The sequence below is a fragment of the Carettochelys insculpta genome, chromosome 9, assembly GCF_033958435.1.
Source record: "Carettochelys insculpta isolate YL-2023 chromosome 9, ASM3395843v1, whole genome shotgun sequence".
Lineage (NCBI taxonomy): Eukaryota > Metazoa > Chordata > Testudines > Carettochelyidae > Carettochelys > Carettochelys insculpta.
The window spans coordinates 47,913,311-47,931,230 of record NC_134145.1 but is presented as its reverse complement, the minus strand read 5'-3'; the positions used below and the strand labels follow the sequence as shown (position 1 = coordinate 47,931,230).

General features: G+C 42.1%; 1 protein-coding gene across 1 annotated transcript; it reads right to left on the bottom strand.

The window, feature by feature from the left end:
- Positions 1-1,467: 1,467 nt before the first annotated feature.
- Positions 1,468-17,422, bottom strand: LOC142017488 (complement factor H-related protein 2-like). The gene is given in 8 exon segments (XM_075002392.1): positions 1,468-1,661; positions 4,100-4,282; positions 11,196-11,384; positions 12,093-12,269; positions 13,996-14,100; positions 14,103-14,147; positions 15,964-16,122; positions 17,365-17,422. Coding segments are annotated over 8 exon segments (1,110 nt in total).
- Positions 17,423-17,920: the final 498 nt, after the last annotated feature.

Here is a 17,920-nt window from a genome sequence, read left to right as displayed (position 1 = left end):
AGAAATATCAGGCATGTGATTGTAGCCAACCAGGCTCGGGTTCCCCAGAGACGAGGCTGCACTCAGAAGGCGAGTGCTATATTTGGTTTATTGAAAGCATGTGACACCCACGACGGAAGCCCCGGAGACGCCGCAGTCACCAGTGGGGGAAGACCCGACACGTCAGAGCTTCACTCGGGGAGAGGCTCTGTAACAGGCCTCCTAACACGAGCTGATAAAGCTGAGCTCATTAACATAAGATTGCCTAAAATTGCCTATGCATTCCTTATCACTATCTCTACTGGCCTATTGCCAGCGTAGCCTTGGAGTCTTGGCAAGCACGGCTTGTTTCGCAGGTGTTGTGGGGCAGGAGGAGTTGTTTTGCAGCTTTTCACCTTGCACAGCCTACTTTTGGTAGCCTTGAAGGATTGGCAGCATGCTTCTGTATAGGATGCTGCTAAGGTTCACAGAGGGGTCGACCTGCTCTCAGGAGACCTTTACAAAATCTTCTCGCACCCTACATTGGGCCTCCCTAATTTTACTGGAGAATCACTGTGAGGAATCAGAGCATGTTTAGAGTACACTCTAATACACTTAATTGTAGAGGCATGAGATGACCTTTCATTCAAAATCCCGGTAATTGAAATATTAAACAGTTAACAAAAACAAAACAGTTTTACACTCTGATCAACAATCACATCCCATCTCAATTCCTTAATTTGTACTTAATTTCAGTGATGTCACAATGGCATTCATTCTCCAGTTGTCTTTTTTTTCCAGTCTAGGGCCTTGTCTACACTTATCTTTCCCACTGGTCTAGTTCAGCTATGCAATTGTGTAGCTGGACTTGACATACCTACTGCAGTGTCTTCCATACAGTAAGGTCAACATGGACTGTTCTTCCGTCACCCCTGGATACTCTTCTCATTTCACAGGAGTACCCTCTTTGATGGAAGTGCATTTGGAGACTGATTTCTTGCATCTTCAATGATGCAAGTAATCAACACCTGGTGGATTGATCCCTGCTGGGTCGATTTCTGGTGAAGTGTAGACATACCCAAAACAAGGTCTCACTTTCTAGCGCAATATGCAAGAAGGAAAAACCTCCCTCTTTTTAGTTTGCCATTAGACATTATAAACAAGCAAAAAGAGCAGAAACCCCAATTTTGTTTTCTTTGCTAAGAGGCTGCTAAAGTTTTATATTCTTTTCTTTCATTTATTTGAGGATTACTTATGCCCGTCATCATCTTGTCTGTGATTATTTCTGGAAGCATTATTCCTAAAAAGTTGCACGCCCATAAGTGTTGCTGAAGCATTAGTTAAAATAAATTAATTGTTATACCTTTCCTGGAGTGATTGCCATATGGTGGTAATTTTTGTCTGAATGATAAAACCCTGGGAATTCATTTCAGAGAAACAACTAATAGGCAGAATAACAAAGTGCATTTTTAATTTATACATGGTAAACACGCCTTCAGCCACGCTTTTCTAAGAGCATTGGGGATAAGATATTTGGCCAGCAGTGCACTGCACTCTATAATTATCTGAAGATTTTGGAGAGAAATTGGATCTACATTTAAACTCTACAAACTCTCCATGTGACACGTACAGTTTCTGAGTTGAAACCCACTTTAGCTCTATGTTGTGTGATCTCATATCCTCTTGTGTGATGACACAGGGGTCTGCAAGAAAAGAAGAAATATTATTAAAATGTAAAACACATCTAAATAGAAAAATCCGACCTTGAAACTGAAGGTGATCCCATGATCTAATAATTAAAGCCCATTTTGCCCTGTGTAATTCTTACTGAAGCTCATTGACTTCCATATCTGATGTAAATATGATTCCAAGTGTGGAACTTAGTCCTACAAGATAGCAAATAGTTTTGTGTCTCCTCCTGAAAGTCTCCTGCTGGAGATGATTATCTTAAATTAATGGCTAATGTCACTGGTTTTAGACCATTTGTAAGAAAAGCGTAACATTCCTTTTCGTGATGAAGCAGTTACAAAATAAAAGCATGAAACTAATGGAATGTTTCCTACCTACAATGAATTTCGGGCAGGTCTACTCTACAAAAGAAATTCAGCCTAAAATACATAACTCCATCTATGAGAATTACATAGGTGAAGTCAATGTATCATAAGTTGAACTTCCGGCACACCCCTACTGTGAGAGGCTGAAGGACAAACTTTCCCTTTGACTTCCCTTACTCCTTGCAAGGAGTACCAGAGTCAATGTGGCTGTCCTCACAATTCGATTTAGTGTGTTTCTACTAGGCATGCTAAATCGAACCCTGGAAGATCGAGCTCCAGAAGGCCGACCTTCGGATAAGTATAGACATGCCCTTGGTACCTTCACTTAGTACCATTTAGTTGAAAAAAATAATGTTGACTTCTCTAAACCAAGCTCTGAGGTAGCAGGGTTTTTTTAGGGGCTCTTTAGTGTCCTGTGAGATGTCAAGCCCATTGAACTGGGTTGTGGGCAGGCAGCTACAAGTGCTCTTTCCAGTTAGCGGGTGATTCTGCGATGACTAATCTGAGGTAATTTAGGCAGCCTTTGATGGACAGAGCCATGTGGAATCCCCAGGGAGGCAGAGGAGGTGGTGACAGCAGTTGAGGAGGGGCTGAGGAGAGACACGTTTCGGAAAGAGGAAAAATGAGGGAAGCTGCCAATTTTTAAAAAAGGCAAGTAACTACGGCAATGTTCTTTTTTTCTTGTTTTCTCCTGTATGTGGTGGTTTTGAGAAGACAAACAATGCGAACTTGGAATTACACTGTTCCAAGATGAAGGGCTTGCGCTATTATAGAGGTTCCTCTGTAACCTCAATCATTCCTTTTCCATCCCTTCCCCCACTTCATGCTGATCCACATTTGCCATCCTCCCATGATGGGCTAGCCTCCCCCATCTGTATCTCCAATACAAACCCCTTTCTTGGTCTCCCTTCCATAGCATCTCCTCCCTCATTCCGCCCCCGCCCCCCACACACATTCCACGCCAGTCCCTGACTCTCATCAATATTCTTGTTCAGTGCCTTTTTTGAAAAAAAAAGATGAGCTGGTACGAATCTGGCTCCCCACCTGCCCCCGCCACCCCAGCTAATCCCATGTCTGAAGCTGCCAAATTGCCAATACTGAGTACCGGCAAGTACTGACACAAAACAGCACTGCTCTTGTTCCTGTTGGCTAAGGTAGCATGACAGCTGTCTCAGGTGTCTCCAGACCCTGTCACTTCTTAGCTTTGTGGAAAGTAACTTCTTACGTCCCGATTCCTGATCCTACTACTGTAGGAAATCAATATTTTTTTTGACTCATGGAAAGTGGGGAACTTGGAGCTGCTGAAAACTTCGTAGCTACAGTTTATTCCTTCTGGAGCGCTGTGATTGTAATACTCACACTTCACGACAACCTGAACCTTACTAATTCTGTTAGTGTGAATGTGGCCTCTTATAGGTTCTTTTTTTCCCAACACACTCTTCTGGGGGTTGAGCTTTTAAATATGGTGTGCTATGTCTTCCTTCCTGCTCATTGTAAATGTTCCTAATTCCTTTTACTTGTTCCACTCTAATTCATGAGGCTATGACACATTCTTGCAGGTGTATTTATTTATTTAATTATTTGCTTTGGTCAGCTTGATTCTTCATGCTGCTAGAACTATGACATTGCCTATCAAAATCAAATGTATAGCCAGCTGTGAATGTTAGGCTAGTTAGAGAGGCAGCTTGCTACCTTGATGCTGGATACCTGATTATATAATGTGCTGGCACTTAGCTATGTGTAGGAGGAAATATGATTCGAAACAGATAACATCATTCTGTCCTTTCCTTTCAGCTGGTTTGTTAGTCATAGATCTGGTTTGAAAACTACCATTGGAACATAATGAAATGAAGAATGAGGAGAGAAGTTTGTATACATTTTCATGGAAATATTTTCCCAAACTCTACTTAAATACATCGTTAAATCTACATCAGTCACTTAGAGCTTAAAAAAAAAGTGCAGTGACAACGTTGAAAATAAATCTCCATAAAATTAAAAATAAATGACATCATCATGTGAAAAGATGATGTTTTATAATATTTTGTTATAAACTGAAAACATCTTTAACAAGTGAATATTTCTCTTACCTAAACAAACTGGTGCATTCGTCCAAATTCCATTATAACAGAATGATTTCCGGTCTCCTTCCATTACATAGTAGTGCTGGCATCTGTATTCTACAGAAGAGCCAAATGCATATTCTTTTAGGGAGAAAGTAGTTATGTCTCCATTCTCAATAACAGGTGGACGACCACACTTTTTCTCTGTACCTAAATGAAAATATTGGTAGTTTCAATGCACAAATACAAATCTGTTTGGTTTTGCTATTCTGTATATTGATAGCTGCAGTATTTACTTGTCACAATGCTCTGAAGCTTTGGCTTCTGAGGTCTAAATCAGCTCTCACTGAAATCAATAGTTTAGTCCTGGGCCAAGATTAATACCGGTATACATCTAAACAAGATCCTAAATGTTCCTCTGATACACATTTATGCAACGTTATATGGTCACAACATCCTTTATTTTGGAAATCACAGCATAAGATGCATTGAAAAGACACACACTTTTTCTATGGAATTCAGACCTGGATCATTGAATTAGTTTTGAAATGATTTCCCTCCCTTTCAGACCCCTCTCCCCGCCCTTCTCTTAATTAGATACAGGATGCGCCTCTCTAATCTGGCACCCTCTGCTCCGGCAGCATCCGTGATCCACCATGATTTTAGTTAGTTGTCTGACCACTTATCGTGGGTGTGGCCAGGTTCCTGTGGCGCCATAGATGTTGGTTATAGCCACTAGTACTGCCTTTCAGTGTTCTGTGCTGTTATTTAGCTCTAATTTCATGTACACAGTGTGTTTTTGGTTTAAAAAAAAGAAAAAAAAAAGAGGAGCTGGTACTCAGCCAGTTCCCCTTACCCCTACCAGGGTTCCTGTGTCTGGGTCTGCCAGCGGGGCTTTAGCTCTCAGCCAGTGGGGCTGGCACGGTCCCCCATCACCTGGTTGGGGTTCCCACAGCTGGCGGTCTGGCTCTGAAATTGCTGCAGGACGCAGGGGCAACGGCTCCAGCTCCAGACCCACATTGCCGCAGAGCCAGCAGGGGCTCCAGCAGCCCTGCTAATGGGATCCATCTGGAGCAGGGAGCTCCCCCAGCAACCCCAGCCATGGGAACTCCAGCCTGGAGGGCAGGGGGAACCCTGCAGCCCCGCAGCTGGGTGCCAGCTGGGACACAGAGCCCTGCCAGCAGCCCCAGCTGGAAGATCGCCAGCTAGAGGGGAGCACTGGTGTGGAGGTGCCCGTACTCAGTACCGCCACAAAAAAGCCCTGCCCCTTCATAAGAACATAAGAACATAAGAACATAAGAATGGCCATACTGGGTCAGACCAAAGGTCCATCAAGCCCAGCATCCCATCTGCCGACGGTGGCCAATGCAGGTGCCCCAGAGAAGGAGAACAGAAGACAAGTGATTTATCTCCTGCCATCCATCTCCTGCCCTTGTTATGAAGGCTAGGGCACCATACTTTATCCCTGGCTAATAGCCATTTATGGACCTGACCTGCAAAAATTTATCAAGCTCTTTTTTAAACCCTAATAGAGTCCTGGCCTTCACAGCCTCCTCGGGCAAGGAGTTCCACAGGTTGACTGTGCGCTGTGTGAAGAAAAATTTCCTTTTATTAGTTTTGAACCTACTACCCATCAATTTCATTTGGTGTCCCCTAGTTCTTGTATTATGGGAAAAGGTAAATAATTTTTCTATATTCACTTTCTCCACACCATTCATGATTTTATATACCTCTATCATATCGCCCCTCAATCGCCTCTTTTCCAAACTGAAAAGTCCCAGTCTCTCTAGCCTCTCCCCATATGGGACCCTTTCCAAGCCCCTAATCATCTTAGTCGCCCTTTTCTGAACCTTTTCTAATGCCAATATATCTTTTTTGAGGTGAGGAGACCACATCTGCACGCAGTACTCGAGATGTGGGCGTACCATAGTTTTATATAGGGGAAGTATGATATCTTTTGTCTTATTATCGATCCCTTTTTTAATAATTCCTAACATCCTATTTGCCTTACTAACTGCCGCTGCACACTGCGTGGATGTCTTCAGAGAACTATCCACTATAACTCCAAGATCCTTTTCCTGATCTGTCGTAGCTAAATTTGACCCCATCATGTAGTACGTGTAATTTGGGTTATTTTTTCCAACATGCATTACCTTACACTTACCCACATTAAATTTCATTTGCCATTTTGCTGCCCAATCACTCAGTTTGCTGAGATCTCCTTGTAGTTCTTCACAATCCCTTTTGCTTTTGACTGTCCTGAACAACTTGGTGTCATCTGCAAACTTTGCCACCTCACTGCTTACCTCATTTTCTAGATCATTGATGAACAAGTTGAACAGGATCGGTCCCAGGACTGAGCCCTGGGGAACACCACTAGTTACCCCCCTCCATTGTGAAAATTTACCATTTATTCCAACCCTTTGTTTTCTGTCTTTTAACCAATTTCCGATCCATGAAAGGACCTTTCCTCCTATCCCATGACCACCTAATTTACATAAAAGCCTTTGGTGTGGGACCGTGTCAAAGGCTTTCTGGAAATCTAGGTATATTATGTCCACTGGGTGCCCCTTGTCCGCATGTTTATTAACCCCTTCAAAGAATTCTAATAGATTAGACAGACACGACTTCCCTCTGCAGAAACCATGCTGACTTTTGCCCAACAATTCGTGCTCTTCTATGTGCCTTGCAATTTTACTCTTTACTAGTGTTTCTACTAATTTACCTGGTACTGATGTTAAACTTATCGGTCTATAATTGCCAGGATCTCCTCTAGAGCCTTTTTTAAATATTGGTGTTATATTGGCCGTCTTCCAGTCATTTGGTACCAAAGTGGATTTAAAGGATAGGTTACAAACCACTGTTAATAACTCCGCAATTTCACATTTGAGTTCTTTCAGAACCCTTGGGTGAATGCCATCTGGTCCTGGAGACTTGTTACTATTCAGCTTATCAATTAATTCCAAAACCTCCTCTAATGTCACTTCAATCTGAGTGAGTTCCTCAGATTTGTCGCCTAAAAAGGCTGGCTCAGATTTAGGAACCTCTGTAACATCTTCAGCCGTGAAGACTGAAGCAAAGAAATCATTTAATCGCTCCGCAATGGCACTGTCTTCCTTGATCGCTCCTTTTATATCTTTATCATCCAAGGGCCCCACTGCTTTTTTAGCAGGCTTCCTGCTTCTAATGTATTTAAAAAACATTTTACTATTGTTTTTTGAATTTTTGGCTAGCTGTTCCTCAAACTCTTTTTTGGCTTTTCTTACTACATTATGACAGTTAATTTGGGAGTGTTTATGTTCCTTTCTATTTTCCTCACTAGGATTTGACTTCCACTTTTTAAAAGCTGCCCTTTTCTCTCTCACTGCCTTTTTAACATGGCTGTTTAGCCATGGTGGTTCTTTGTTAGGTCTCTTACTGTGTTTTTTTATTTGGGGTATACATTTAAGTTGGGCCTCTAGTATGGTGTCTTTAAACAGTTTCCATGCAGCTTCCAGGGATTTTAGTTTAATTACTCTACCTTTTAGTTTCTGTTTAACTAGCTTCCTCATTTTAGTGTAATTCCCCTTTTTGAAATTAAATGCCAGAGTGTTTGACCGCTGCGGTGTTCTTCCCAACACAGGAATATTGAAAGTTATTATATTGTGGTCACTATTTCCAAGCGGTCCAGTAACAGTTACCTCTTGGACCAGATCCTGCGTTCCAGTTAAGACTAGATCGAGAACCGACTCTCCCCTTGTGGGTTCCTGTACTAGCTGCTCCAAGAAGCAGTCATTTAAGGCATCAAGAAATTTAATCTCTGAATCCCGTCCTGAGGTGACATGCACCCAATCAATATGGGGATAATTGAAATCTCCTATTATTACTGTGTTTTTTATTTTGATAGCCTCTCTAATCTCCCTTAACATTTCAGCATCACTATCACTGTCCTGGTTAGGTGGTCGGTAATATATTCCTAATGCCATATTCATATTAGAGAAATGAATTGTTATCCATAATGATTCTATGGAACATTTTGATTCCTTTAGGATTTTTACTTCATTTGATTCTATATTATCCTTCACATATAGTACCACTCCGCCACCCGCACGACCTGTTCTGTCTTTCCGATATAATTTATATCCCGGTATGATAGTGTCCCACTGATTGTCCTCATTCCACCATGTTTCTGAGATGCCTATTATGTCAACTTCCTCCTTTGATATGAGGTACTCCAGTTCACCCATCTTATTAGACAGACTCCTAGCATTAGTGTAAAAGCATGTTAGAAAACTACCACTATTTATATGTCCGCCTTTCACAGACACGGTGGATTTTTTTATGCATGATTGTTTTACATCTGATCTTGCCCATATATTATTTCCCACGTTCCCTATCTGACTAACTTCTAGGGAATCCCTGTCTATGGAGCCTCGTGTAAGAGAAGTCTCCATCTGATCCAGGTGCTCCCCCGCACCAATCGGCTTTCCCCCACCTCTTAGTTTAAAAACTGCTCTATGTCCTTTTTAATGTTTAATGCCAGCAGTCTGGATCCACCTTGATTTAGGTGGAGCCCATCCTTCCTGTATAGGCTCCCCCTACCCCAAAAGTGTCCCCAGTTCCTAATAAATCTAAACCCCTCTTCCCTACACCATCGTCTCATCCACGCATTGAGACTCTGAAGTTCTGCCTGTCTATCTGGCCCTGCGCGTGGAACTGGAAGCATTTCAGAGAATGCCACCAAAGATGTTCTGGATTTCAGTCTCTTTCCTAGTAACCTAAATTTGGCCTCCAGAACATCTCTTCTACCCTTCCCTATGTCATTGGTACCAACATGTACCACGACGACCGGCTCCTCCCCAGCACTGCCCATAAGTCTGTCTAGATGCCTCGAGAGATCCGCAACCTTCGCACCAGGCAGGCAAGTCACCATACGGTTCTCCCGGTCATCACAAACCCAACTATCTATATTTCTAATGATCGAATCCCCCACTACTAAAACCTGCTTCTTCCTAACAGCTGGCGCTCCCTCCCCCGGAGAAGTATCCTCGGCACGAGAGGATACAACATCACCCTCTGGAAGGAGGGTCCCAACTACGGGATGGTTTCCCTCTGCTCCCCTTGACTGCTCTCCTTCCCTGAGCCTTTCATCCTCCGTAACAGCCTCAGGACTGTCAGATTGGAGGTGGGACAGCCCTACTATGTCCCGGAAAGTCTCATCCACAAACACCTCTGCCTTCCTTAGCTCCTCCAGTTCAGCCACCCTGGCCTCCAAAGCACGCACTCGGTCTCTGAGGGCCAGGAGCTCCTTGCATCGAGCGCACACATACGCCACCCGCCCACAGGGTAGGTAGTCATACATACTGCACTCGACACAATAAACAGGATAGCCCCCACTCTGCTGCTGGGCTTCTGCCTCCATTTCCTACTCTAGTTATATATGAGGGTTAATTAAATGTTTCAGATAGAGGTTGTTATAAAGGATTTAGTTTAAGGGCAACAGAAGTCACTGGCTCCCTCCAAGCTCCCCCTCTAAACTCCCCTCTCCAAACTCCCTCCTGTTAGCACACACCCTGTTTGCCAGCACCCGGTCGCAAAGCTCCCTGGTCGCTTACTAGCAGGGTTTAAGTGCTCGGCCTCCCTGATAGCTCCTCCCTCTGCCTACAGCTCAGCCAATCAGCACACGGTGTTTCAATTCAAACCTAATCAGCTTCCAACTGCCTGCCTGCCTGCCTGCCTGAGCACACGGCCTTTCAAACAAACAAACACACACACTCAGCTCAGCACTCCAAACAAACAAACTCCAAACTCCAAACAAACACACAAGCCCAAAACCTCCAAATATAAGCAGCCACTTACCCCAAGGTGCTTTAGTTTGCTCCTTCCTTCTCCTCCTCCAGGAGAGCCTCTCCAAACTCCCTCCTGTTAGCACACACCCTGTTTGCCAGCACCCGGTCGCAAAGCTCCCTGGTCGCTTACTAGCAGGGTTTAAGTGCTCGGCCTCCCTGATAGCTCCTCCCTCTGCCTACAGCTCAGCCAATCAGCACACGGTGTTTCAATTCAAACCTAATCAGCTTCCAACTGCCTGCCTGCCTGCCTGCCTGAGCACACGGCCTTTCAAACAAACAAACACACACACTCAGCTCAGCACTCCAAACAAACAAACTCCAAACTCCAAACAAACACACAAGCCCAAAACCTCCAAATATAAGCAGCCACTTACCCCAAGGTGCTTTAGTTTGCTCCTTCCTTCTCCTCCTCCAGGAGAGCCTCTCCAAACTCCCTCCTGTTAGCACACACCCTGTTTGCCAGCACCCGGTCGCAAAGCTCCCTGGTCGCTTACTAGCAGGGTTTAAGTGCTCGGCCTCCCTGATAGCTCCTCCCTCTGCCTACAGCTCAGCCAATCAGCACACGGTGTTTCAATTCAAACCTAATCAGCTTCCAACTGCCTGCCTGCCTGCCTGCCTGAGCACACGGCCTTTCAAACAAACAAACACACACACTCAGCTCAGCACTCCAAACAAACAAACTCCAAACTCCAAACAAACACACAAGCCCAAAACCTCCAAATATAAGCAGCCACTTACCCCAAGGTGCTTTAGTTTGCTCCTTCCTTCTCCTCCTCCAGGAGAGCCTCTCCAAACTCCCTCCTGTTAGCACACACCCTGTTTGCCAGCACCCGGTCGCAAAGCTCATGTATTCTAAGAGCTCAGTATGCAGTGGAAGGGTTGGTAATATTGGCTTCCTGTGGTTTGGCAAATTCTCTGGGTCAGCACTGGTCATGTCCTCAGAGTTCCGAACTAGAGAGGTTCAAGAGATAAAGCATTTTGTCTCTGTAAGACAAAACAGGTATGTTTCTGAAGGAAGTATGTTCACTGTCCATGTTTGCGTTTTTCACTCTTTCCCTGCTCTAGCACGAGTGGGGCCAGAAATTTTAAATGTATCTTGTTAATTAAATAGAAAAAAATGAATAGGATGATTTTCTCAAAATCCTGAATTGCCAGTTCCTAAATCAATCTGAACGGAAGGCTGATTTGCTTAAGTCAGCCAAGAACCAACATTAACTCACAACACATAGGCACTCCTCCTCGTTGCTCAAATGTATTTGAGAAAAAAGAACTGATTCAGAACTAAGTCTATTTACCAGATATACAAGTGGGTAGAGCCATGTGCCCATCCACACACTTGATGTGGTAGGGGACTTTAAGGTCAGAATGTTCACCACAAAGAAATTGGGCTGCTCGGTTACTTTGGATCAAGATCGTACGTCTTCGGCCATTAGACAGAAACAATTTGCTTGTTTCCAGCTGTTTCCTTGTAATAATACATGGTGCTTTAGATAAAAAAGAACAACACAAAAAGTCATTTAAAAGTTTAAATATCTCCCACACAAATGCAATACTGTAGATTCCATACTTCTAGGGTTCCTTTACCTTTTTTGTTTCCAATGTAGAGAATGAACGGGTGTAGCAAATTAAAAAATGGACTACTTTCAGATGTGATTTGTCCTGTTTGTTAGGTCAGGGAACTGAAAATCAGAACACCTCTTTTCTAGTCCTGCAGCTGCTGTTAACTCTCTGTATGGTCTTGGCAATTTTCTGAATTTTGTTGCCACAGTTTCTCCATTTTTGTAACGAAGACAATAACTTGCCATTGTTAAAAATGTTAAAAAAGCTACTGTCATATAAAATACTGATAATCAAAGCCAATAGGATACTGATTCTAGCTATACAGTCCTACCTGCTAATTTGCCATTTAGTACGTATCAAGTAAACAATTCTGATTATTATTCTGCTCTAACTTAAAAATAAATAGTGTATTATGCTCCAACATGGGTCATTTTGGACTTGATACCAGTGAAAACAATGGACATTTTGCCATTGCATTGTATGTGAGTAGGCTCAGAAACTATGAGAGCAAAGGAAACATTTAATAGCCATCCCTAGAGTAGTAGCCATCATTAAATATTATGAGACAAGAAAAGATAGTTACGCCCCACCAGTTTTTGTCCATTGACTGAAGAACTAAAACATTATCCTACCCAAGCACTTTGGCGGAGCTGTCCATTTTTCTCCACTGCATGTTATCCTTTCAGGTCCTGACAGAGTGTACCCAGGATAGCACCTGTATTGCACACCATCACCTTCCCTATATTCTGCTTTCTCTTCACCGACAATTTCTGCCAAATCAACGTCAGGTGGATGTGGACACTCTTGAACTGCAAAACACACGTGTGTTAATCCATGACTGGAGGTGGTCAATGAGCAACAGAATTGAAGAAGCAATAGTATTGCATTAATTTTTAGCTGTTAAATTCTTTGAAACACTGCTTCTCTCATTCCTTTCTTGTGTTTGAACATTACTTTAATTGATGGCCATCATAAAAGAAGTCCAGTGAATTAATAAAAGTAAACTCATATTGATTCTGTCTGTTATTAGTGTCTTGACCTTAAAGACAATACATCATTAAGGGATAAGAATAGTTGTTGAAGGAGGCCTAAATAACCAGGGTAAGTTAGGGTACGGTGATTTAATTTGCATAACTTTACCCCATTATCTTAGATTATAGCTCGTATTTCTTAAAAGCTTTTCCCACCCTCACACTTTCATTTACTCAGCTATTATTAAACTAAGGGAGAGCTTTGTTGCTGTCTTCAGTGAGTACAGGACCAAGTTCCAAACGAATAGCAGCTGTATTTTAGTTAGGCAGCACACCCTCCTTCCTCTTCATGTTTTGGCATAAACTTTCAGAGACAGTAAATCATCCTCAGAACTAATGTTGATCCAGAACAACTTTCTAGACTCCCTTTTTGTGGGGAGGGAGCAGGATAGCATTTCAGTACTTCTGATACTTGTAAAGCACGTCACAGGGCTTTCAGGCTAAAAGATCAACTATGCTTTTTCAGAAACCCGTTATCACACCCTTGTTAATTCCAGATTCTTTCTGGCCTCAGTTTATCAAAAAGGCAAGTATAAACCTATCAGTCTACTTCTCAAGTATGGAGTAGTGTCAGTGAAAGGATATCAACGTGTGCGGTGGTGTGGCTTGTCCATTTGTGAAGGAATGTCTTGCAAAGCACTGGTTAGCAGATGTCACAAAATCACAGAAAAATTACCTGCAGAGGCAGCACAAGCAGCAGACTGATATTTAGCTAAACAATGAAGAATAGCTATGCAGTAAGAAATACCTTATTGTTATAATCTATTCTTTCTGTTGAAATTGTGTGTATTGGCACTTAAAAAAAGTAATAAGCATCTGCTCTTCCCTTATTTTAGGTACTGCGAGAAATTTTACTTTGTTCTGTATAACCAAACTGGAGAGTTGGCATCTGTTCTAACAATGCAGTATATACCACCTTATTTATAGAGCTGATTGATTATTAAAATACTTAGTGGTTTTTCAAATCAACACAATGGCTATGTCTACACTACAGCCATCCTTCAAAAGAAGCTGTCCTGGAAGATCCCTTCTGAAAAAACTGCTTTCAAAGGAGCACATTCACACACAGAAAGTGGATCAAAAATCAATCTGCTCTTTCGAAAAAGAGCAGCCACACGGCCCCCTCTCTTTTGAAAGACCGGGCCAGGGATCAAAAAAATCCAGCAGCACAAGGACCTCTCTTTTAAAAAAGGGCCCCTGGGGCATCTACACATATTTTTTTCCAAAAGAATCTTTCAGCAAAAGGCATTCTGCCTCATCTGGGAGAAGAAGAGGGCTGTCGGAAAGAGAGCTGCATTCGTCCGATTTAATTTTGAAAGAATGCATTTTGTGTGTAGATTCTCCCCAGCTTTGTTTGTTTTTTTTTGTTTGTTTCTTTTTTCTTTTTTTTTTTTGTGTTTGTTTCTTTTGAAAAAGGCCTGGCTTTTTTGGAACTTACTTGCTAGTGTAGATGCAGCCAATGTGTTTGAGGGGGAGGCAGGGAAGCTAGTGGAAGCTTTCTTACCAATACATTTAGGTACTGGAGACCAGCCTTCAGAGGTACAGGTAGTTTCATTAATTCCCCCTTCAGACTTATATCCATGATTACACTGAAAGATTGTTTTTGATTATCTTCATCCATTATTTTCCCATTTGCTATCCTTCCGCACTGTATTGCTGAACAAAATCAGAACAACACCACCACAAATAAGATTGTAGATAATATACAGGAATACACGGTATTGTGTAAGTCATATTGTACCACCATAGTAGCTAGCACTGGTGCCTGTGGCAGGAAGGGGGACAGGGGGGACTGATGCCTGTGCCAGTCACCCCGTGCCCCTCCTTCCACAGGCATCAGTCACCCTTGTCCTCTCTCCTGACATTGTGGGATGCTGATTGACTGTGTCCTTCTAGCCATCACTGAGGTGGAACTTGCAGGCTATACATTCTTATGGCAAGAGATATCAGAGGCTGCCAGCAAATCTTTTCTTACATGTTATTTTGCTCTTAGCTTGTGAGCATTGTGCAGTCTTTGAAGAGACTATGTAATTCTTACTTTTTGTGATAATGGTCATTTGGTGAGAGAAGGGTAGAAAACAGTAAAGAGTTTGCCTTTCCACCTTAATATCTGCAGTTACAGCTGATCCATGGTGCAGAGTTGCTTCATGGGGATTTGGCATTGGTTTATTGCTGAGATGTCTGAAAGAGGGGATAGACCGAGTACCTCTTGTAGACAATAGAGTTTTGTAATAATATCCTATAATAGATATGTCATACCCATCACCCCAGATTAGGTCTCAGTGCCTCTGGGTAGTACATATACATGGGAGATTACATGCATAGAGTTTAACTATAGGAACTATAACTCTGCTGGCCCTTCTTCTCTGGTGAGCACGAAGGATGGGTTTCTTGGTTGAGATTCACCAGGCAGACTGAATCTGTACGTGATGCCAAGGCAGAAAGAGATCAGAAGGATCCCTGCGATTCCATATGATCACACTGTTGCTCCGAGGAATAACTAGAAAGCAGGTTGGGATGTGAAGGAGATAGCATAAATAACTACAGAGTTGAACTATGAGGAGTTGTTGTTGGAATTTGATTGTACACCTTACAAAACCAATTCTATCCTTCTGCCTATGTGAAGCAATTATGTAGTCCTGGGGGACAGGGAGTGAAAGAGTGAATGGGCAAGGAATGTGAGTGTTTGAAGAGAGAGAAAAACTGAAAGGTTGTCTCAGTGTCTAGATGACCAAAGTGGGAATTAAAGAGTTGGGAGCACCAAGACAATATCCAATAGGCCCTCGGGAAAAGGGAAACCGTGCAGGACAGATAGATGGCCTTGGAATTAAAGGGCAAGAACCCCCAACTAAAAAAAGATAACACAATTCGAAACAACACAAGAGAAAAGGCACCAACACGTTGACAACGAAATACAACTTCCAGATAAACAGATGTTACATGAAGTGGTTATAACTGATTAAGAGGTGATGAAGCACAACTCATAGAACTGAATGGAAGAAAACTCCTATAAAAGATGGGGTGTCTTGCATGAATCTCCAGTTCTTGTCCTGTCAAGCCTAGAGAACCAGCCCGACTCCCCATTTCCTCACATTGAATCACCAGTCCAATGACCAGATATGAGCAACAGAGTGGTAACTATAACATCAACGAGGTGGTTTGAATATTTGTCCGTGTGTGCGTGTGCATGTGTGCGTATAGTACAGTATATGCAGACGCTAGATAATGTTACATTGTCAATAAATGTGATGTTTTGCCTTATCCCCCCGAAGAAGATCCGGTCTGATTATTTAAGGTTTTACACTCTTGTAACTGCTGTCTTCCAAAACTGGGGTACATAAAGTAAGTAAATAAGCAGCACACAGCCAAAGGACAGTGGTTAAGTGTAGTACATCCTGTGCTATTAAACTGTGATGTATCTCTCTTTGAAGGACAATAAAGAGAAAATTAACCTTATTTAAAGCTCACTTACGAATGCATCTGGGCACAGGAGACCATCCTGAAGCAGTACACTCAATTCTGTTGTCATTTTCCGCTATATAGCCAGCATTACATTCAAATACTCTGTTTCTTTTCTGGAAGAATAAAGGTGGCTTTATTCTCCCATTTGCTATGTTACCACATGAAGTAGCTGAAAGCAAAGTAAATTTGTAAAGTCAGACATATCATATGTAACCCAAAAATCTCTGACCTTAGATGTTGCGGCTATTATTTAGCACAGTAGAACACATTTAAAAGAGAATGAAAAGCAATTAAAACTTCGTTGAAGCCATTTGGAAAAGCTGAGGCACCTTTTCTGAGTGAACTGAAATGAAAACTCTCCTTGTAAAGGCAACACTGCAATTACTGACAAGAGCTAATTAAAATATCAAAATAGGTAAAGCAACTTATAGTAGTTGAAGGCTTCTTTTAATTGAGCTGTCACCATTGCTAATTAAGCCTGCCTGCTGCCCTGGTTTTCCCAAAAAGCATTAATACAAATATGGTTAGGCAGCATAGAACACATAGGCAAGTGCACCTATGTGACAGAAGAGAACCTGCTCTAGGAACCTGAGTAGATAATGGATTTTTCATATTGTTGACACAAAGAAAAAAAGGCAGAAAAAGTTCTAGATTGAGTCAAAAATATGTTTGGCTTTTTAAAAAAATGTATTTGGTGCAAATTTTGAATAAAAATTGGGGTGTACAAAATGTTTGCTTTTTATTTTCAGCAGTTTGAAACACTTACTTTTTAAAATGTCAGGAAATTTTAAAACAAGATTTTGGTTTCTTTAGAGCAAAAAATTTAAAAAATGCAAAAGAAGATGTTCTGAGTTTTAGAGATTTCTAAGGTATTTTTACAGAGTCAAGTTGGCAAAATCAATACAAATTTGTGAGATGTCTGAGCTGCCAAATCTGCATTTTTCATTGAAAAATGTTTTGGTTGAATAAAGCTACCCAGCTCTAATGAATAGAACTCACCTGTGACTGGTGGAGTTGGGTGAGGTGAGCATCTCAAGACCACGTCCCCAGTGACCTGGTAGTATTCAGTCAATATGAAATATTATGCAAAAGGGACAGCAATGCTGAAGACAATTGTGTATTGCTGGCCTGTTCAGCTAGTCTAAACTAGCTAGCAGCTAAATGTGGGAAGGAAGATTTTTATGCATAACTGTTACAAAATGAGAGTTACTCCATTATCATCTTCAGAACAGGCTCTGCCCCTGAAGCAGTGGTGCTGATTTACCTTACCCCTCAGTTGCACTATCAAGTCACCAGTAGCTTTTCCTATCTCAACAGACCAAGTTGGTGGTATGTGCACTAAGTCTTTTCCTTCGAATAATCCCTTTACCTTTTTGTAAGAATATCTTTTGCTTGTACCTTAATGTCTTACCTAATGCCATGTCACACGCCCATACTACCAGAATGGCAATATATCCAGGCTGAGTCATCTCCGTCCTTCGAAAGCTAGGCCCGCAGTTTCAAAGTGCTGGTGTAGTCTAGCACTATGCCCTGAACTCTGTCCCTATCAATGTCTTTTAAAGGCTGAATGAACACTCCACACTCTGTCAATATTGCAGCAGAAATGTATGCAAATTTTAATTTAAACGTGCATTCTAGTTATTCAGAAAAATCAATTTTTTCCAGTAATTCCCCTCCCACCTGTTTTCTTGAACAAGTGAGCCAGCTGACTCCCATCCAGCTCTATGGGCTCCAGGCCAGTGAGGCTCCTGGAAGCTAGGCCAGGGTTTAAAACAAAACATTTTGGTTTCTGAACAAGACTGATCACAACTATGGTGAAGACAATGGCAGAATCCATTCTCTTATCAGTTGAAGTCAATGGGAATTTTCCTGCTGACTTTAATTGGCTTTGGATCATGCCAACTAAAAAGAGAGAAACTCAGTGTGGAATGGAAGGAAGTACTTACAATAATTTGAACAGTATTCTT